The sequence below is a fragment of the Centroberyx affinis genome, unplaced genomic scaffold, assembly GCF_046629955.1.
Source record: "Centroberyx affinis isolate AG114_WGS23_722 - 3 ecotype Tasmania unplaced genomic scaffold, CSIRO-AGI_Caff_v1 ptg002101l_1, whole genome shotgun sequence".
NCBI classification, from domain to species: Eukaryota; Metazoa; Chordata; class Actinopteri; order Beryciformes; family Berycidae; genus Centroberyx; species Centroberyx affinis.
The window spans coordinates 21707-44673 of record NW_027280427.1 but is presented as its reverse complement, the minus strand read 5'-3'; the positions used below and the strand labels follow the sequence as shown (position 1 = coordinate 44673).

At 40.0% G+C, this 22967-nt stretch overlaps 1 protein-coding gene across 1 annotated transcript in view; it reads left to right on the top strand.

Annotated features, from left to right (window-relative positions):
• The window catches only part of slc6a2 (solute carrier family 6 member 2), a 35455-nt gene extending 28028 nt beyond the window's left edge, over window positions 1–7427 (top strand). Inside the window, exons 11-15 of the mRNA XM_071531596.1 lie at window positions 207–306; window positions 1456–1556; window positions 3300–3467; window positions 4781–4852; window positions 5289–7427. Of these exons, the coding sequence (XP_071387697.1) occupies window positions 207–306; window positions 1456–1556; window positions 3300–3467; window positions 4781–4852; window positions 5289–5312 (465 nt within the window). The 3' untranslated portion in view covers window positions 5313–7427. The remainder of the gene's footprint in view (window positions 1–206; window positions 307–1455; window positions 1557–3299; window positions 3468–4780; window positions 4853–5288) is intronic.
• The last annotated feature ends 15540 nt before the right edge of the window (window positions 7428–22967 follow it).

The following is a 22967-nucleotide window of genomic DNA, read 5'->3' as shown; positions in this document are numbered from 1 at the left end:
GAGAATCACTGGTTTAGCCTGTGCTAACTCTTAGCTGAACACTTCAAAGTGCTAAACAGACATACAGTACATTTTATAAAGTCTGAGGCACTTTTCCTCATTGACTGTCCAGCAAGGTTCCGCTTATCCACTTATCCATGGGTGAAGATTTACACACCTCCCACACACACTCTCTTATCTCTCTCTCTCACTCTCTCTCCCTGTAGGGTGGGATCTATGTGCTGACCCTGTTAGATAACTATGCAGCAGGGACCTCTATACTGTTTGCTGTGTTGATTGAGGCCATTGGAGTGTCATGGTTTTACGGTAAGAAATTCCACTCTAGATCGGCATTAGATCTTTTCTGAAGTCGACATACATATTTTTAATGAATATTTTCTATTTCCCTACAAAATCCAATTTTATCCCCTTCACCCTAACCCCAAAGGAAAAGTTAATCGAAACCTGTTTGTTAGCGAAAACTTTGGACAGCCCTCATGATGTTTACAGTGATTTGCTGGATAAAGCAATAAGCTGTGATGGACTTCATAGCTTCATCTCTTCATCTCTTTGTACCTTTACTTGTGCAGTACAGGGATGAATAAGATTTCCTTGTAAACTCGGTTTAACCAATATTGTAATAAGTCTCTTTGGCTTGCTGATGGCTTTATGAATATTCATAATGGACGTAGGCCTAAAGGGTGTTATGTGCTGGGGCTCTGTTCTCCTGTCAAATTAGACTGAAATATAATAGTCATAAAAATTCATCATGCAGATGGGTAAAATCATACTGTAAACATACAGTTTCACAGAAAGCATTAAATTATATCATGTTTCCATATCTCACACTGATGTTGGCAGGAACACAATGGAATCAATTCACATAAAATGATGCCGACTGTTACTATCACACCCCAGATACATGTGCAACACATCAAAATATACAGTCAGCATATACAGCAAAACCCATTAGGCCATGTGACACCACAAATGTAACTGTTGTGTCAGTTGATCAGGATGTGCATTGTGGTTGTTGATAATAGCCTAAGCATTACATCCCCCAAAGATACACCTTGATGCACAATTTCATCTACAGCTAATCAATACTGAGAAGGGAAGTGTTTACTCTTTCCAAACTAGAATTTCACATTGACAATAATGGTAATGCTAACAATAAATTCTACACAGTGTGTTATGCATATTGATAGGTGAATGTGAATAATTATTCTCTATTACCCCTGCAATAAAATATGACAGATGAGGTTTTAACCGTTTAAACGGTAATCATAATGTTAACAGTTACTCAAACAGTGATAACAGCTGTCACCAAGCTGGCTTTAGAAATATGCGGGTGACGTATGAACTTTTGTTGCATATTTGGCACAAGAAGCTCGCTGTAGCCTATATTGATTGAATGCTGCCTGCCTATGACGTTACTCCCCACAGTAACATTAGCTCTCTGTGTCTCCCCTCCAGGCGTGGACCGCTTCAGCGAGGATATTGAGCGTATGATGGGCTTCAAGCCAGGTCTCTACTGGAGGCTGTGCTGGAAATTTGTCAGCCCAGCTTTTCTGCTGGTGAGAGAAACGCACTGCAGAGGCTACTTTCAATGTTTAGGCAATTGGCGAATGAGTGCATCAGTACAATAATCCAGTTCAATTCAACTATGCAAATGTCATTCTACCTCACATAAGGGCACAATGATTTTTTTTTTTTCCTGAGGTCATGGTGCATTCCAAACAAGTGTAGAATGAAAAATAAAATAATGCAAGCACAGTGGCAACTAAACAAAACAATTCAATATTAACAATAGTAGTATGAAGTGACTGATGCATAGAATTTAAGTATTGCAGTTTTAATGTATCAGTATGTATGATAGAGAAGTTTTAGGTAAAGAAATAAGAGTCCGGATGAAATAGATTTTTTTTTAAAAGACAGATGCATGTAGAATCGGAAGCTAGGGGAGAGACAAATGGGATTTTAGGGGGAGAAGAAGGCAGGGAGCAGGGTATGTAAAGTGAAGACTGTGTTTTGTGAAGAGATGAGTTTTCAAGTTCTGACAGAAGCTAAGGAGTGGCTCTGTTGAGCTACAGTGGGAGGTTGTGGGGAAAGCAAAGAGCAAAGCACCTGGCACCAGGCTAGTTTTTGCCAACATAGTGTATTGATATCACATATTTTTCCTAATCAGTACTTTCTGAGTCCGAGATAAATCTGGATAAGATGCATTGGATTGTGTAGATTTTTGGTTTTGACAGTTTGATTTGTTTTCCCATTCGGTTAACTCCTCTCCATGTTGGTTCCACATTTGTTATCACATTATTTAATCATAAATTAGAGCCACACACATTCTGCATGTCATCGTGAGTGGTATTTTACTGTACACTCAACAATTCTTTAAATTCTGTTATTTGATTGTGACCATGAAACATCTCCATAATTTAAATAGGAAAAAAGAGGCAATGGAAAACATTTCCTAATTTAGTGTAGTTAAGTACTGTAGAAGTATTGCAACATTTATCATGAACTGCACCTCAGTGATCCATAATAGCAACATGAAATGTTGCCTCAGCCAGTATTATATCCCCAGCTGCAAGGCTGTCAAGCTGCAAATCCTAGGCTTAAGTTGGTGCTGAAGTCTTATGGCATGAAACAGACTCAGGTTCATTATCAGTAACACATCTAAGAGAAACTGCCAGATGTCAGGACAGCTGCACGCACCACTTTGGCCTTATCAGGGCTGGCATTTTGCGTGGACAACGAGGAATGTTGTGGCCTTTGATATTCAGTCGGAGGTAAGGAGGGGGATACTGACCTCTCCATGATACATAACTGCTAATGACGTTTCCGGGGGACAGAGTTCATATACAGTAGTTCAGTCATAAATTCAGTCCACAACAGGTGAATCAGGTTACAGAGAGGAAGAATAGTTTATTACAGTGGGCCCAAATCCCAGAGGGAAACTGTGCGTTCAGTCAAAACAGCGCACTGAACTCAGCTCAACTCAATCCAATTTCATTAATAATGTGTTTCAGAGGAATTACAGAGGGACCCAACAGACTAGCATCTGTTCTGATACGGATGTTTGGGTTTTTGACCTGGGTTTCACTCACTCACTCTCTCTGTCTCTATCTTCCTTTCTTTCATTTACATTGTAGTCAACTTTGTTATCCAGAGCGACTTACAATGAGTGTAGCAGCAGAATAAGCTTCACTTCCTAGATTGCAAGCATCACAAGCACAACCACAACACCCAAACAAATAGATTTAACACTCCATCTGTGTCTGATTCTCTTTTTCCTCTTCTTCCACTCTCTTTCCCAGTTTGTGGTCATAGCCAGTATCGTGACTTCTACAGGCCTGAGGTACGACGACTACGTCTTCCCTCAGTGGTCCAACATCGTGGGCTGGGGCGTGGCCATGTCCTCCATGCTGTTTGTCCCCTTTTACGCCATATACAAGTTCCTCAGCATGCCAGGAACATTCAAAGAGGTCAGTATCCAAACATCTGATCGGTGAGATGGGGCAAAAAATTGATTGTAGGCTGCTTTATAAATTATGCAGCTTGATATTTCATTGGTCAGGACCCAATCACAATCAGAATCATGATAACCACCAAGTACAATGATTTTACAGGTATTTGTCTTAGTGACATTGACGCAGACACTTATTGAAAGCTTGAGTTTCACAGTTCACACTGACGTACATAGTACAAGCACAACAGGATCTCATGTATAGTGCAAATGGACAGTGCATGACAGTAGCCTATACATGTCACTATACACACTGACAAATTGTAGGGTCGCAGCTGAAGAGGGATTTGTAGTGCATATGTTCTTGGTTTCAAACAAAAACTGAAAACAACATAATCTTTTTTGTAAGTGAAGTTTTTCCTCTTCAACTTGCTGATGTTGGCACTGTGAGAACACTTACAGTTGAATTGATGGCTTCAAAGCATTGAGAGTTTATGATCTTAATCATCAAAGCACCGGAGGGCTATTTTGATCCCTCAGCAGTCGGCCAGTGTCAGCTTCACTCTGCTGTACCTTGTTGTTTCCCCTCGTCACGCTGGCATTTCCCCTCGTTGCTTGCCAGTGTTTAGGCTGTCCCATGTCCTCCAAGACCGTCCTGCTCCTCCAGCAAATTTGAAATAGAAATATTTAGTGCAATTGGAAGTATCAACACTTTTACACTTTTACTCTAGTAAAAGGGAGTTCATCACAGTACCAAGAAGCACTCAAGTACTTAGTGAGGTTTTTTTTCACAAAAGCCATTGAGAATTTGTACCTGTTCCACAACCAAAATGAATTACACATTTTGGTATGATCCTTCAAAATAACTTGATAAAGTAAATTCATCCCAAGGTTTGGGGAAGGCTCCTTTGTAGCTCATGCATATCAACAAAGCTGTACCATCATTTATCAGAGATAAAGTTCAGAATTCATGTTTTACTATAGATGTTAGATTTGACTATACACCCGCTTATGTCTAAAAAATAAAACATAAAAGTGCAGACTTTAAAAATTGAGTAGTTACTTTCCACCTCTGATTTGATCATAAAGTACTAATTGGAGTTCACCAGACAGTTAGGATGGGCTAATCTCAGCCAGTCATCACTGCTTACAAAGTAAATGCCATAAAACCAGGCAAGCATTGCAGACCAGATAAACTTTGTTTGTTCTTGGGTACATCTATTCAGATAGATTAAAGGGCTGGTGTGGTTTATGTTTGCCTTGATGATGATAGGCTCTTTGTGTCAGATGTGTTGAGAATGATGTGATGTGTTGTAACGACTTGTTTTGCAGAGGATAGCCTATTGCATCACTCCTGAACATGAACATCATCGGGTGGCTGAGGGCGACGTACGGCAGTTCAGAGTAAGGAGGCATCTGTGTGCTTTTCTAAATGTGCTAACTTGAAGTGGCCTGAAAAAACTCAATTACTGTGACCTTGAACACATTGAATTATTTGTGAATTGACATGTGCATTGACTATTGATAGAGAATGTATGTAAAATTAAATGTATGAAGATTTTGAGTTTATTTGCAAATATAAAAATGATGAAAACAAAGAAGAGAAAAAGATACATTTAGGTTCAGGTGAGATAAAAAAAAAAAAATCAAGGGGCTTATAAAAACAATAGAATTAAAAGATAAAGATAAAAGAAACTAAATGACAATAATATTCACCAAGGTGAGAAACAGTATAATGAAAACAAAATTCAGAAATGAGTAAGGAAGTAACTAGCCTAAATGAAATAAACCAAACATTCCATAACAAAATATACCTAACATTTTCTTTTTTGTTTTTCAGCTCAAGCATTGGCTGGCAATCTGATGAGAAACACCCAGAATTCCCTCTTGTACCCTCACATCTGGTGTATTGGAGTCACTGTGTAGAAGACAGGTTCTACTCTCCAAGCCGCCAGTGGGAGGCCAGACAAGGAGAGCACCGGGCTCCAGCCTTTCCAACACACTCCCTCCTCTCCCTGTCCACTGACTGCCAATGGCTGTCGTCAACTCACTCAGTAGTTTCCATGCACTTTGATTTCAAAGTTATGCTTGTTACATTGTGAAACCATTTCTACAGCTTCATGCAATTCATACAACAGCGATACCCCATGCAGAGCATTTACTGATTGTTTGCCCATGGACATCAACATTCTTTTATATGTTAATGTGCATTTGCACATATCTTTATTATGACTTTGCAAAAGCTCTGCTTTGGTTAATGTCTACTGAATGGGCTAGACACTAAAATCAACACAAAATCATTTTCATTTCCATGTGTACTGCTATTTAGGGGAACCAAAATTGTTCACTTTGCTTTGGGTTTTTGGACTTTTTTTTTGGCCTATGATGATATAGAATTAATGACAGTTCTTGTCCCCGTGATAATGCTGTGTAGATGTACACATAATGTACGTCATTATTGGGAGAGAGTCTCTGTTTTTGCCGCTCTGTTGCCGGAGTGGCTTATCTGTGTCAGTGCCTTATCAAGCTAGACACTCCATGTTTCTTACAGTCCGTACGGCAAGAAATAAAATAAACTCCGTTGACTCAGGAACCTACTAAAGCAAACACAGTTTGTGGATGGCATCCTCTCGGTTTTGAACACATACTGTTCATCCACTCTGAATGACCGAGTCCTTTGATATTAAACTCAAAGAGTACAGCGCACCAAGGTCGAGCTACTGAGCAAACAGGAAACAGAAAAAAGGCCTGATAATAAGCTTTTGTGTCACCTTGTGTTACAGAAAAGGGAATAATGCATGTGAAGATTTTAAGCATGTATTGTGGTCGCTCCAAAGCTTTAAAACAAGTCCTGAGGAAGGTTTCATGAAAATAATTTCACCTCTTATCTTTTTTTTTGAAAGGCCAAACAGTCTCGCAACTAGGCTGTTTCTCAAACAAAGATTAAGCCTGTAGTAGTTCTGGAGTAAAGTTTTATTTTTATTTTTTTCTATGGGGGACCTCTGCTCATTATGAGTGATACAAGATATGGCTGAATCTGTGTTTGAGAAGCCAGATTTTAGGTTGCAGTAAAAATGAAGTTACTGTTCAGTTTTTGGGTCAGTGCCTGCTCTCCCAGTCAAGTGAAGGTGGAAAATTCAGCAAAACAAATGGCGTAACTGTTACTAACGGTTGTGTATTATTGTTGTGTGACTTTTACTTTCCAAATCGTTGTCTGGTCAATACTTTTGAGGATATCTGTGGCTTCTCCTCCAAAGAGTGTGTGTGTGTGTGTATTGGGGTTTTGTACCATATGCTGTTAGTGTACAGTATATGGAAGGGTGACAATTGTCTGTCTCAAATGCTTCTTTCATTGTAGAGTATATTGACCGTTATGTTTGGATGCATGACAACAACTCTTATAATTTCATTTGCAGCATATCTTGTCACGTTACTCTTATTCACCACCATAGAAGTGCCAAAATGTTTCTCTTAGCAATGTTTTGTTATCTTCTGGTTCTCTTGATCTGTTTTTCATTTTTATTTATTGGGACTAAATTAAAGTTGAATTTGAACCTTGAACCATAACAAAACACCCTTACTGACAGGAATAAAGCCACACAGAAAAAATCAAACATATGTGGAAAATATTAGAAGATATAAAAAATATATAAATATATTCTTTTGTTATATATCTAATCTTGTATTTATCAAATTGTTTATAACAAACCGTGAATGTAAAGTATTTTAAACGTAACTGTCTACTACTGTCATAACATGGTGTTTGATGTATAGCTAAGATGAACTATTTAGAGATGTATTCTTCAGCGTAACCCTCGGCTACTTTGCCACATGCGAATGTGGACAAATACGCCCTGGCTTTCCTGAATTATGTTTACAAAAATACTGTGTACAATACCAATGTCCTGTTGAACGTGAGTGACAACTATCTATGAAGAAGTCAGAAGTATTCACACTATGCTAATAAAGAGTTTCTTCTACACACACTCGAAGGCCATGTGCTGTGTTTGATGTTAGTGTGGTTATCAATTTATACCGATTTATAATGATAATCTGCGAGATTCTTGTTTTTGTTGATTTTGTCGATACGCAGTCATTGCTTTGGTGTTTTGGACTCAGTGTAGGCACTGGCCAATGTGACAATAAAGACAGTAAATTCAACTGGTATACTTACACCATAGCATCAAACTGGTTGAAAGAAAGAAACTTGCTCAGAAATTTGAACTAGTCAACAATTTATCAATCATCATTCAGTCATAGCATAGGATACAGGCACTATCCTTTACATATGTCTATGAAAGGTTAAAGGATAAGGCTGGTGTTTTTTAATGCATTGCTTACCGTCAACAAATCCTATGAAAATAACAAAATCAGCAATGATTTTGTTTTGCCAACAAGTCTCGTCCATGTAGCCGGTGCCCAATGAAGCCATGTCCCAGCAGCCATAGAACTCCATTGTATTAAAAAAACGATTAAAAACATGTCAAAGAGCCATGCAGTTGCTCTGGGCAGCATATTTCATCATCGCAATGCACCGGGCCAGCCAACTTTTTCCTCAAACAACTTAATAAGCCGGCTAAAAACGGTACGTGGGAAGTCAGAAAGGGGGAGTAGAGCAAAGGGGGAGTAGAGCAAACGCATTGTTGATTTTGTTATTTTCATAGGATTTGTTGACGGTAAGCAATGCATTAAAAAACCTTATCCTTAGCCTTAGCCTTATCCTTTAATTTATGGTTTGTCAAAGAACTTGACTACCACCGTTTTGTTTTCCTGCTGACTGAGGGCTTCTCATTATTGTGGCTGATGTGCCTTTCCACTGTCTGCCTTTGTGAGCCTGCGGCCTGCAGTGCCAGTGTCATATGGGCCTTCAATACCCTCTTTGGCCCTTTGACCTCCCCACGGCTGGCTGAGCTGCTGTTGTTCATGATCCCCTCTGTAAATATGCCATGCTTTCCCATTCAGTAATTGTACACTTGAAGAATTCATTTCCTATATATACATTTTGTTTAAAGTAATAATCTGCAACATTTTCAAACAAATGAACGTTTGCTCTGCAATTATCTATTGATGTAAGACAATATAGCCTAAATATCTAAACACTGAGTAGGTCTTTACTGGGAAAAATTATCTGGCACACACCATTTTGTTTCCGGCAGCATCAACAGTGGTTTGTTTGAAATAGTAATTCAACATCTTATAACGTTTTAAATTCAACCAATGTGGCATGTTTTTTTGTTGCAGAAGGCAGTGTAGTGAGTGACCAGCATTGGTCCAGTGTACAGTGCTGTGTAATACTGAATGGAATGAAATGCATGAGATATATGAAACGTAAGGAACTCTTTGAAAATGGTCTACAGGAGGACAGGGCTCGACGGTAACATTTTTTCATAGGAGCACATGTGGGCAGCTGCCACCAGTGGTTGTTTTTCTTTTGCCATGCTCAAGTCACGGTACTGTATGCGTTTCCTTCAGATATGTTTAATGGGAGTTCCCCTTCATAAAAGAAGAGTTGCCTGCCATCTTCAAATTGGCCTGGTAGTACTTGCAAAACAAGTTGTTGGTGAATTCTTACCAGTGGAACATCTTTTGCCACATGTTCTTCTAACTGGTGCAGCAGCACTAGTTGGCAGCAGCTAACATTAGCTCCATTTCCGCACCGTTTTCAACTTCTTTGTCACTTTGACTCGTCACTTCGGCTCCATTCCCCACATTTTCCTCATCCTCTTCATCACGTAGGTTTTCTTTACAGAGTCTGCATAAGAGTCTGACGTTATCCTCAAGGTATCTCACCCACTGAATTCTCCCGTGGCTTACAGCCTAATCTACTAAAGGCTCTGATTGATGCCCATTTACTCCCCACCAAATTTGGAAACTGTATTTATAAAAACAATGACCAACACATTGATCACAGCGGTAGCGTTTAGATAAAAAAAAAAAACTACAGTGTAGACAACGGTTAGAAGGTGAAATATATTCGCACAGGAGCTCATGTGTGATATTTCTCATTCGCATTTTTAGGAGCAAATGCAAGTAAAATGCTCACGCAACGTTGAGTCCTGCAGGAACATATGAAGCTGTCCCTTTTGCATACTAGAGGCATTTGAGAGGGAAACTCGTAAAAGGTTAAAGATTTGATGACACTGGTAATCCTTCATTCCCATACCGTCTTGTGTTCTGTTTACGATATGCAAAATATATGCAGCAAATGCTGTTGATTACTTTCACTATCAGCATCAAGTGAGCTCTATATTCCTCCCTGATGGGTCCTCGAATGTGCCTGTCTCTTCAGTTCAATGGATCTTTTGGCCAGGATTAATAAGACATTAAACGCAGCAGGAGTGCTCCTGAGCTAATCAGTGTATTCTAATCAAGTGTCATGGATATTAAGTGTCCAGGACAGTTTATTGGAATGAGAGATTTGCCAATAGGAAATAACTTAATTTCACTGGGTAGGATGATACAATAGCAGAATTTACCTTTACAGCCATATAAGTGGATAATTGAACACATCTATAGATACAAGCAGGATATGATCCCTATCGCTCTCTTTCTCTCTCTCTCCACTTCTCTCCCTGATCTGTTGTGATAAAGAAATGGTTGATTTGTCTATCTTTTCTGTCTGCAGCTTATCTGTTTGCTTCTATATGCCTCCAGTTCTACCTTAATTCAGCAAAAAGGTCAAAACCACAAACTTTCCTCAAATTTGTTTAGCCAATAAAAGTCAAGCTGACCCACCATAGACTGCTTCTTAATTGGCAGCTCTGTGCAGCACTAATGTGATTGGGGGAAAGGAAGGTTTTTTCTTCTTTTTTTTTGCCTCTTCAGACTGAGGACTTGTTCTATACTCATAATCCAATTGCCAGGCAGTAATCCATGTGACTGTGTAGTAAAATCCTTTTGTAGATGGCAGGAACCCCTTCATGAGGAGAACCCTGACATGGGGAGAACAGAGAAGGTGTTGTTATACAAAGATTAGTTAAAGGATCCTCTGTGGCGAGGATTATGCCTGAAATTTTGCCTCCTGTGACTACATTGGCAAAAATTAAAACATTGTTTTTAACTGGGGTCAGAGGCATGCACAGGATTGAAAAATCAGCCTGTCAAGCGGGTGTGAAGAGAGTGTGGGCTTGGGCTAATCTATACGTACACAAATGAAGGATTAATCAGTACCATGGACAACGCAATCAATTAAAGACAGCATAATGCACAACTGTGCCACTTGATAAAGACCACAGTGTTCACCCCAAATATAACCATGGCACTGCACTATGGCACTGGGTATTTTTCTAGACCCTGCCACACATACCTGTATTGTATGTTTTTCCATTGTTATTTATTTTTTCCTTATTTCTTCCTTATTGTGATTCGATCCAGCTGACTTTTTATAGAAGGGTTTAAGACCCAACTTCTTACATGAATTTAAGATTTCTTCTTTTCCTTAACTAAATACAAAAACATTTTTTTGAATGTAGGTTATGTAGTATTTTTTGATATATGGGATTCTGTATGTGATATTATGTTTATATATCTGATATACATGTATGTTTGATATTTTTGAAGTATGGCTTTTGTACTACTGTTTTTTGCTCTATGTATTTGTTTTCTATGTACTTTATTGATTTATGTTTTTTTGGATGTTTATCACCCTGGGCGGTTTGGATGGTTAACCACACCTGCCACCATAGAGCTTGTCAGCCTATGGGAGTGCATGATGTATAAATATGGGCATGGTTTCTATTTTTCAAACTTTTCTGACCTGATGAAGATCCAAGGAGGATCGAAACGTTGTCAACAGTAAACTTTTGTGGCATGGAGCAAGTGTGCAGGCGTTACTCCTTTTATTCACTGCACTATGACACTACCATCAAGTGAGACAACCACAGACCTTATAAAGACGACAACAGAGACTGACACGTCAATATGCCGAGAGAAAAGCAACCTCAGTTACTCATATACATACAGTAGATACCAGAGTTCTATTAAGAATCACGAGGGAGAGAGTGAGCGTGTGTGTGTGTGTGTGTAAGGGAGAGAGAGGCCCCAAGGCACCACAATCCAACAAGTAAGGTATACAATGCATATCAATATCAGTATGTAGCCTCAACCAAAATCAACAGTATGCCAGAAGCAACAATATTTCAAAACTACAACCAGCAGCAATGATACAAGCAGAATTATTCACTCACCCTTTCAAGTCTACATGCCGAGGACATAGAATAAAGTGATCCACTGCTTCCTTCAAATTGAGTACGCTGGTCAGATCGGCCTCCACTGTTAATAAAAGGAGTTGTTATAAGCGGCCTTGGGTCACGGTACTGCAAAGTCTATTCAGCGCCCGTTTCTTTGCGCTGAAACACCACTCTGCCGTCATCATAGGAATGGCAGCTAATAGCACCGGTAAGTGCAATGCAATCCATTCCCTGCCTTGCTGAACTTCAGCAGTTCAGGGAAGATGCCACAGTCCAGCGTGGAGCCCATACCAAGTGCCTCACAGTTCATACTCCATTTCTGATACTTTGCACTTAAATTCCATATTGAGTTTGATAAGTGCTTCCTTCCCTTCAATGAGCTTTTCAGTGTTGAGTCATTTCCCCATGAAGAAAGATGAGACTTTTAAAACCGCACATGCTTTTCTGATTGAATCTCCTCTCAGTCCCTGTGATAGCAGCATCCAAAGAGGGGAAATAAATGTCCTCCAGTGTACCGAAACCATGGGGTGCAGAAGTTGCTCCATAAAATGCATCCATTTTTTTTGGAGGTCGCCTCTTGTGCAGGGTTGGCATGTGAAGACCACAGTGGCTTGGTTCTCCATTTTGTAGAAATAGTTGTGGAACTTGGCTGTTGTTCTCATGCTTTGTAGCACCTTTGAACTGTGAACCCTGTTGATAGTGTAACAGGGTGAACTGGTCCACCTTAAGAACATGGGTCCGCCTTAAAAGGTACTCCCCTCCGAACAGGTTCCAGGTGTGTCTTCCCCCTCCCCCCTATATAAGCTGGCAGTTTGCTAGGCAGACTAGGTATGGCCTTTCCCTCAAACTGGGCAGCAGTACTTTTTTACTTTAAAGGTAATGTTTCCTGTGGCTGTTTCTTTGCCCTTCAGTTGGTGGGTTTTACTTATTTATTTTACTGTTCTTAATGTATTTTAGGCTATTTGTTCCCCTGACTCGCAGCAAACCTGCTGGAGTGTCTGTGGGCCCACTGGCAAAGGTATATTAAACATATTGCATGCACCACCTATTTCAAACTGGTCATGGTAGCCGCTCATATCTAACATTTCTTTAGCCTAGAGTGGATCGCAGCCCCTGCCCAGAGTACCAGACGCAAGGAGCGTTGTCTTGACCCTTGTGTGATAAGTTAAGGTAAAAACGGGATTGATGGACAGTCAGCCCTTACATGTTTGAGTTGGCATTGCCAGCGCGTAATCATTTCTTTGTTTCTTTTTTTTCAGCACAAACTGCTGTTTTGCCCATGTTTTTATATTATGTTTTTTTTAGTGTTTTTAAGCCTCCTGTCCTATGAATAGGTTGATAATATACTGTATGTTCACAACCATCTGCCGTGTTTTTTGTTTATCTCCCTTGTTGTAGACGGGGTCTTGCCTTCCAGGGTTTGGTGGCGGCCTAAGCCAGGGCCTATTACACCGATAGCCTCCCTCTCTCACTGCATGCTTGGCAATGCTGCATGTGTACCCTATTGCTGTGCTGCACTGTGCACTTTAACGGTTGAATGGTTACGTTTAGTTTTCTTCCAACTAAGCTTGGCCTTTGATTTCCCCCATCCCCCCCCGGCTCCAGCATACCACCTGCCTTGGTCGGTAATTTCCCACTCCAACTAATGCAATTTCTCTTTATTGGTTAAATCATGCTTATATTTTTAACTGTTTTATGCCCAAATAAATGGTATCTTTTTCTACTCATTTGGTCTTCCCCTGCAGCATATTTTGATCCTTTTATTCCTAAATAAAAGTATCTTTTTAACCTTGGAAACCTGGTCTCTGCTCCTCCTTTATGAACTTGTGTTCTCTTGTGTGAGGTTTTGGTAAAACTAACTCTCTGGGTGCAATTCCCAGGGTGGCGATGTCAGGTTTATGCCAGAGGTTCCCTCTGTTCGCACCCTATGGTCACAATGGCACAGGCAAAATCCATGCTCTTGAAGTAGATATATACTGGCCACATGCAGAGCTCAGGACATCAACAAACATGATACAGGAGATCAGGCTGTGCAAACATGTGCCTCTGAAGACACATTTGACTTTGTGGTGCTTTGTTGGATGATGTGTCCCTAAATGGGTCAAACTGTTCATCTTTGACTTGTAATGTACAAATATCAGAATACTATCTGATGTCATGCAGGGCCTGTAGCCTCCTGACAGTCAGTGTTTTTATTTACACTCAGAGTGTCTCTGAATTCTGCATGTCTATGGATTTGTGTGAAAATGGTAGAGCGACAATTCTGTTATGTCACAGTTCTCATTCCCCTGAAGGTTACTTGCTCTCTTCCGGACACATTGAGTGTCTCGTCAAGAATAACAGTGTAATATTTGGCCGTTGCCAACTTGCCTCATATCCTCAACTGTAGTTGCCAAAACTGAGATGATGTCATTCTGGGAGACAGATTGGTTGCACTGCTGGGCATCTCAACATTTTTCATGAATGGATCACAGCAATTCAAACAATCAACAACCTCCAGAAAGATGCACTTCTTCTGTTTTGTTATTCATCGTGGCCTGTAAGGGGTAAAGATTTTCCCTGTTCATTTTATGTTTTCACAGTGGGTAAATTATACCAAGCTGCTTGGACTGGTCGTTAATCTCCATCGTAAATTGTGTTAGGTTGGTGAGGACCTTTATTGATTATGCATGATAGGCAAACTCTATCCTCTGAATATAGAGACAGTGTGTAAAATAGGCCACACCCATCATAGGAGAAACCACTGCACCGCACTCCATTCACCTTGTGTGACTGAATGTACATCTGTCATTATTCCCCAAATTAAACATGCCTACAAGCTGTTGTGTGGCGGACTTCACAGCCAAAAAACTTAAAGGCCGTGAATTAAAGTTTTTTTGTGTTCCCAAGCAAAACATGGGAGCTGTCAAGAAGAATGTGGATCCAGGCCATAAGGAGAGGGGCGCTGACAGCGGTACATGGTAGAAGACAGGGGAAACTTTGCGTCCCCAAGACTAAGTATCCTACACTTATAATGTGGCCAGCATTTTGTCACTGGTAAGCAAGTTACCAGCAATTATCTAGTTATATTCTTGTAGAACCTGTATGTTAAAATGTGTTTAAAAGCTACGATGCTGTCCTAACATTAGGTTGCTACTAAGCTAACATTAGTGAGCCAATTCCTCTCTATAAACAGATGAATTGTGTGTTCACGTGTGGGTCTCAGGATATTTTGCTCTGTTGACTGCCATTCCAGGGTGCAAAAGTAATGAGAAATCTCCAAGAGGGTCCAGCTGCAGACCTCCCTCCTGAGGCAAGGAAGTTCCTTGAGCCAATGAGGGTTGAGCATATCTATGACGATATTATAAATCTAATTATAAATATATGAAGACTATCTATACTGTAATATACATTACAAATATTAAAATACATCAATATTAGTTAATAATTGTTGATGCGCAAAAACAAATACCCATGTATTAATATATTAATATGTATGAGTGACTTTTCAATCATTCCAAACTACAGGGGATAAATATGAGCTCTGAAGCTCCACAAACTTCAATTACATTGATAATTGTCACTCCAGTTATGTAAAACCTATCAGATTAAAAAATGACAAATTCCAGTGTAGCTGCAGGCGGTGATTGTAGGGGTCATAGCACACCTTGAAAAAGAGAAAACATTCACAACACAGTAGGTATAGGCTAATGGTTCCAAACAATTTTAAGCCCAATGTCCATCAGATGCGGCACGTAAGCGGAACGGCCGGGGCACAGGATCGGAACGGCTCCGGAACGGAAGGCAATGTAGACCTCACGCGTTTGATTGAGACGGATGCATCACCCGCAAGTCAATAAAGTGCATTTTCACGCTTGTCAGACGCAAGCGGATCCGGAGTGGCAGAAACTGCCGTGCGAGTTCCGGACGGCTTCCGTGCCGCTACCACAACGCATCTGCACCCGGTGGATATTGCAGCGCTGATTCACATGGGTGCGAGTCTGTTCCAGCACACGCACAGGACATTGGGCTTTATTCTACCATTACATAACAGGTTAATCTTTCTTCCATCTTCGTAACATTTCCAAAATCCGGCATATTAACAATGTCTGAAACCCTAGCACACGCATTTGTATCGTCTAGACTCGACTATTGTAACGTGCTATTCTCTGGTTTACCAAGTACCAGCGCAAACTTAGTGACACAGCTTCAAATATACTGAACAAAAATATAAACGGAACACTTTTTTTTTTGCTCCCATTTTTCATGAGTTGAAATAAAAGATCTAAGACTTTTTCTATGCACACAAAAGGCTTATTTCTCTCAGATTTTGTTCACAAATTTGTTTAAATCCGTGTTAGTGAGCACTTCTCCTTTGCCAAGATAATCCATAAAGCTGGTTAGCCAAAATCTGTCACAGTGCCGTGATCACTCAGTCTGTGATCACTTATTTTGTGTTTCAACATAATGTATCTTTAATGTAACACAATACAGGTGTTGTCACTGACAAATCTTTCTGTTTCTGTTGCCTGAAGACTGCACCACTATAAAAAAAAATTAAAAAAAATTGATTGATCAAGGGTCACAAAATGCTAACAGTACAGAAATTAGCGTTAGCCAGTTAGCATTTTGTGACCCTTCATCACAGTTGTTTCGTCTGACAACAGAAACAGAAAGATATGTTGTTTTATATATCGCGCTACTACAATGGTTAGGTAACAGATCAAAGACAGAAAATGTAACGTTAGATCTGACTTCAGCAGAGCTCTCTCTCTTGTGTGTGACGCTAGCTTCTGGGTAGCAGTGTAAACACGGAGGTATGGAGAGATCGCAAGTTCTCGTTGATCTCAACTAGGGGCACATGTACGCATCTTCAAGCTCGTGCACCCACTTCAGACAGGGTGCGCGCTAACGTGAATGCAGCTTTGAGCTCAGCGGCTACAGTGAAGATTTCGGCTAAAAAAAGGGTGACACAGAAAGACAGACTTTTAAGTCAGGTACCCAGCAGCTTCGGTTGTTTAGGATAATGCTGCAACGCTGTTTTGCTGTGAAGCTCCAGGACTGTTTTGTGGACTAAGAAACTTTACCCAACTTTCCATCGGCATGGGGGTGAGTATTTTCATTTTTGGGTGAACTATTCCTTTAACGGCAGTCCTCAACTACCCCCTTGCCCTTCAAGTTTTTGCTCTGTCTTTACTCACATTTGATCCAATTAAAGGCCACACTTTAATGCTAGTCCTGTTCAGGTAGATCTGTTTCTACTGCTCCACCAATCAGCATTAAGGCCTTAATTGGGTCAGCTGTGCAAGAGTAGAGCTGGAACAAAAAATTGCAGGACAGGGGGTACTTGAGAACTGGATTGGAAAACACTGTGATAGACCATCCAAACTTCACATACTTGTTTGCAAGGGCCCCAAAGTGTCAGACCACATTTGCTGAATCATGAAGAATATCACTTGCCTGGGTCCAGACTTTTGAATCCGCCCACTCCACGGAGTTGATTGATTCTGGTCTGGCATCGTGACATGAAACAGCGGTTTCTCGGTTGAAAAATGATCGGTCCAATGAGCGTCGGGGGGGGACTAACGATTAGCCAATCAGTGCCATGGGCGGGACTAACGCCGTTGTCAAGCTGTTGGAGGAGTAATAACAACAATGGCGACCGCTATAGACAAGATAGACACTGCTATCGAGGCTGTTCTAAATCGATTAAACGTACCAACAATTACTTTGAAGTCCGAAATACTGTTTTTACTTCGCTCCGTGTTGTCAAAGATGCTCTATACTTTCTGAAATGTCTCTGGTGTTGTCATGGCTACGCATCAGTGTCGACTTAAAATGACGTTAGATTCAGGCGGATACGTTGGTCTCTGGTGATTGGTTAGGGAAAATCGAATCCCCCTCCCCCACGGAAATCGGTTAGAGTGGAGGCAATGTCAGACTGAAGATGGAAATGGAGTGCAACGAGTTGACAATTCTGTCTGATATCAGGCAAGAATATCACCACCATCAGGACAAATTGGCAATATTTTTTAAATGGCAATATGTCAGGCACCATTTCACCCGCAGTTGCAGGACTGTCACCGCAATGTTCTATCGATGAGATGTAGAACTTTTCCAAAATGATGAATCAAGCTTATATTCTCACTTTCAAATCATTTGCCCCATTGACTTGGAGCCCACTAATGGATGTTCGCGGCCATTGTAGTTGTTGTTTCCAGAAATTGACCTGGTATCAAACTCTGCTAAGTGAGATGTTTTATCTAAAGGAGCAAATGAGTGCTCTGGGGCTTTTATTAACTGTTTTTTTTAACCTATTACATTTAGTTGAGTTGGCCTCCAGAATAATAAAAAATTATAATACTGAGAATATTTTATTCATGTGAGAGGTCATAAATAAATAAATTCAACAGGTACGATGTTTCATGTTGAGGAGGTGGCGAGTGCTCTGGCTGAGGGTCTCAGGCAACATATGCGCTCTCTTTCCTGTGATGGAGTCCCATGGGAATCTCTCTATATAATGTGAGCTCTCTTCTTTGTTCATACAGCTGTGATGTGTACAGCTAAATGTAAGTACTGTTGACCAATATCAGAGAGAGGGTCACTGTATGGCTTTTCCTAGCAAGTTGGCTGGGTGTAACAGAGGAAGTCAGGCATCAATGCTTCTCATTGGTGCTGTAAATATTCTCTTGTTTTTCTTGGAAATGGGGAGGAAGCGCATTGAGGGATGAGCTTTTCCACTGTGCTGTCCAACTGAGACCCCAGAATCAGTCGACGCCTGATGGGTTCAACAAAAACATTTATTGGTACTTTAGCAAGTGATTGTTTTTCTATTTTGATGGATTGCATGTCCCATTGGTTTTTTTCCACATCTCAGTGCCAAATATGCTGCGTGTCACAATATCAGCACCCACAAAGTAGGCAAAAATGTTGTTCTTGTGAGGTTATACTTCACTGAATTGAGTAAAGGGTGAGGGGGAGGAGAGGAAATTGTTCAACTCATGAAAAGTATGACATATTGTTTGGTACCCAACCTACAACCCCTGGTGCTCCATCTATCAAGTGAAATGGGAAATAAGATTGATGATACCCCTACTCCATAAATTAGCTATTCCTGAGGCCCACCACACATCATGAATGTCCCCGGACATTCAAGCAGCATTCCTAATATTTTGTACAGTTGAAGATTAAGGAGTTGTGGTCACATTCCATTATTCAAAGGGGGTCTCTGAAGTTGGGTAGTCTGTGACCACATGACTAACTTGGACACACAACAGCCATAGAGCCCTTGTGGGCACAGTTGATGACCAGCATTCCTCACTGCCAGGAAACTCCTATCTTCCCATGGGCACACTCTGTTGGTGATGCATTTCCTGTTTATTTCCTAGGCCACCTCAACCACTGTGAACACCATGAAGAACCCAGATTAAGTCTAAATAATCTCCTCAACAATCTGAGAACTGTTCAAACTGTGTGACTTTTTCCTCATCATTTGTGGTTTCAATCCATCCTTATTTATCCATAGCAGCAAAGGTTTCCATAAAAAAGTAGTGGCTGTTTCCTGCCTCGCTAGCTAAGGCAGACAGGACATCTAATAGACGCCAACTTCTGATCCCCATACAAGATATGGGGATAAATGGCCAAAGCTTCTCAGAACTCCTGGTAAAGATCTGACTTATGACCTCAAGCCACGGACGTAACACTGTAGCCTACACTATTTCATCTCCACTGTCCTTCAAAATATTTCCAGCCAACATGTCTACAACGTTCTGGTTAAAACATAAGATTATTTTAGGGGATTTTAGAAACTGTTCTTAGCAATAAGCTGTGGGCCACTTCCTTCTCCCTTCCTCCATATTAGTTTTATAAATCCCTTGTCAAGGTAAGAGGCTCAAAATCTACACTACAATCTACCCCTTAGCCTCAAAATACATAATTTATGAACTAGACTAGAAGTAATGTTTTGCTAGCCACATAAATCCTGCCAACTTGCATCACTTCATATTAAAAGCTTCTTCGAGTCACAATGTGGAATTGCATTTGTTTGAATAGCTAACTTTTCTAAATTATCCTATACTACATGTTTTCAAGCAAATGATTAAGCACTTTTCAAAACAAACTGGTTTTAAAAATGTACATTTTGTGTATTGCTTTGACAATACTGTTTCTGATAAACAGTCTTGCTAATAAAGTAACTGGATTGAAGTGAACTGAACTGTTCTAACCCTATTTTTTTGTAACCTTGATTCGGGAAAGGGTTTTGCTTAGCTTACATTTTTTCAGCACTGCTATGCTTCGCATTCATACATTTGCACAAATCCACCACCCACCCACCGCCACACACAGACCTTTGAACCATCAACCATCTGGTCATCAGCCTGTTTCTTCAACCTTTCAGCTACTGCACAGAAAAAGAATGGGAGTAAACCATTCACAGTGGACTAGAGTTTAGAGAGGTACTATATGTACATGGTGCACAAGAAAATGTACAACAGCAGCATCTACCTGAATACAGGGTAGACAAAACCCAAGAGACATGGAGTTATTTCAGTTTATACTGTAGTAAGCTAATCAGCAGCCATAGAAAATCATTCTGAGAGCAATCAAGATTCTCTATGCATGAAAGGCCCCATGCTTCGGTCTTCTACATGTTGGGCAAGACCATACACATTTACATGCATGTGTGCACTTGCGCAAGCACACAAACACACACACACACACACACACACACGCACACAATTCCACTGAAGACCACAAAAATCTGATACAAATCCTTTTGGGAGGGTAACAAGAGGTTCATGGTTAAAAATAGACAGTATGTTGCTCTCCAGATACTGCATTGAAAATATGTTTACATGGTGAGCTAACAAATCACTTATACTGAGTATATATAGGCTACACTTCAATTAGCAAGCCTTTCTGCACGACCTGGCCTCGCCTAGTCACCTTTGACCATGACTTGGTTGTGTTATTCCATCATAAAATGTTTGGTGTATTGGTGCTAAACCAGTCCTTTGCCTGGTTCTCCAACTATCTCTGTGGTAGAACTCAAAAGCTGAGCATCCACTGTCTCAGCCCTTGTCTATTAAGGGGGTACCAAGCCTTGCATATAGACACTATATTCAACTCCATGACAGACAGACACACACAACATTGAAATGTTAAATCTGTCAAAGAATCCTTGAAACAAACAAAACTAAAATGTACTAGCAATGATATGATCATTGGGAACGTTTAAGTGTGATCAAGTTTTTGCTATACCTGCTACCTTCTCAGTCCTCAGTTGATGGGGGAGTGTACTCTTAGGGCAGGGAACTGTACTTTCTGAGAGGGTGAAAAAGGTAACATCACTGTTGGTTATTCTCCTGACGGAAAGCTGGTAACAGATACATGCTGCATTCATGCCTACGGTGAATACTGCTTAATTCTGATAAGACTATTGAAACACGGCAAACAACTATACCAGAACCTAACTGAGTTAATGTTAGCTAGCTTATTTAGACAGCCTACAACCGTAAGGAGCTCGAGTAACATTTGTGGACAAACTGACTATGCATGCATTAAAATGCAGGTTTATTGAATTACACACAATGTCACATTGTGAATACCTGTGTTAAAATGCTAGGCTAACTCCTATCACCCAGAAGCACAGCTTGCGCTCTTTTTTTTTTTTTGAGAGAGAGAGTTTCTATTGGGTGCAACCATTTTCACCAAAAAAAAGGGGGGAGTTTTGAACTGCCTCTGTTCTGTGAGACAATGCCCTTTTTATAAGATGTATAAGATGATGGAAATCACTTTGAAAATATATGTATTTTAACAAAAAAGTTAAAAGGGGCACTTTAGGACTGAGAGAGGGCAAAGAGGCAGGGGCTCTGTGCATGTGCTTGAATTAACAAGATAATGCGTAGCCTTCCAGTCTACAAACACAAATAGACTGTTACATCTCTTAACTTTCAGCTAGAGCTGGTGAGCTTGCTAGTCTAAATTATGTAACATTAGTTGAGTCTACCAGCATGAAAGCTGAGTCATAAACTGTCAGCCTTTAATCCCCTCCCACCTCTCTCTCTCTCTCTCTCTTTTTGTCATCCAGATTTTTTATTTTATTTATACTGACTTATTTATTTATCAGCTCCTGATGCATGGGGGAGGGTAAAGTGTCCCAGAGGGCTGTCTGAATTTGATACACAGGATGAATGCAAACTTAAATTCAGACATATTTTGTCAACAGATTTTGTTTAGTATTTTGATTTTTGTTCATAAATATACAATTAAGGACCACAAAAGGCATTAGTCCAGACACAGGCAAATAGAAACATTCATCTTTATTTATCACTGTTTCAAAGAAGTATTTTTAGTAATATACATTTTAATATACTATAGGGCTAAGTATTATGTGGGCTACATATTATATAGGCCACATATACTACCACCAATATTTTGTAATATATTTTCCTACATTTTAAAATACAAAACTGAAAAATCTTGTTAATGCAAATTTTGCAATAATACAATGGGATTTTAGCAGGCTTCACTTGGCTCAAAGGTCATGGCACTCACTCAACACATGCACAATCATGTAAGCTTTCAATTCAAGGAAGAAAAACAATCATCTTTGAATTACTGGAGTTTTCTTGCTTGTACAATTTTATAACATCTTTATTCTATAATATTTGAACAGAGTGCATTAAAAGTTAAAAATGTAGTAAACTAGGATGTTACTGTAATACTCTAATACTCTAATACTACTACAGGAATAATCTAATACTAAGGTACCTCTAAACTTTGGGCACTGAGCAATTGGTAAATCACACGCATTTCCAAAGTTTGTGTAGCTGCTCACGTCATTTCCGAAACAGCTGTTATTTGTTTGCTCCACAACTTCTTGTTTTGTCTACTGTGAGATTTGCTGTTGATATATTTCAGAGGTCAAGTGCCATGGCTGTGGGGCAGCAATGTAAATCAGCAAAAGTAATCTCATGTCAGCAGTTTGCAGGGCGTTGTGTCTAGTGGAGCTGACAATGCCTTCTTCCTGCTCACTCAGGGTGTCAACGTACGAAGAGTTGATTTTCAAAAATGTACTTACCATAAAAAAAAAAAAATAAAAGTATAAAGTATACAAAATATTCCCTGAAGTTCATCACTCAGTAACACTAACATACAAAAAAGGGTCCAGTCTACCATTTATATATTAGGCTATCAATCATTTTGTTAGACTGGTGCATATCTAATTTTGAACAAAGCCCTTCCTTCAGATACTGAGGAGCAACTTTGTGTTTATTCAATGGAGTAAAACTATGTTAAGAATAGGAGCGAAAATGATTTCTGCTGTACCCAAACTTGTTGTGCGCATC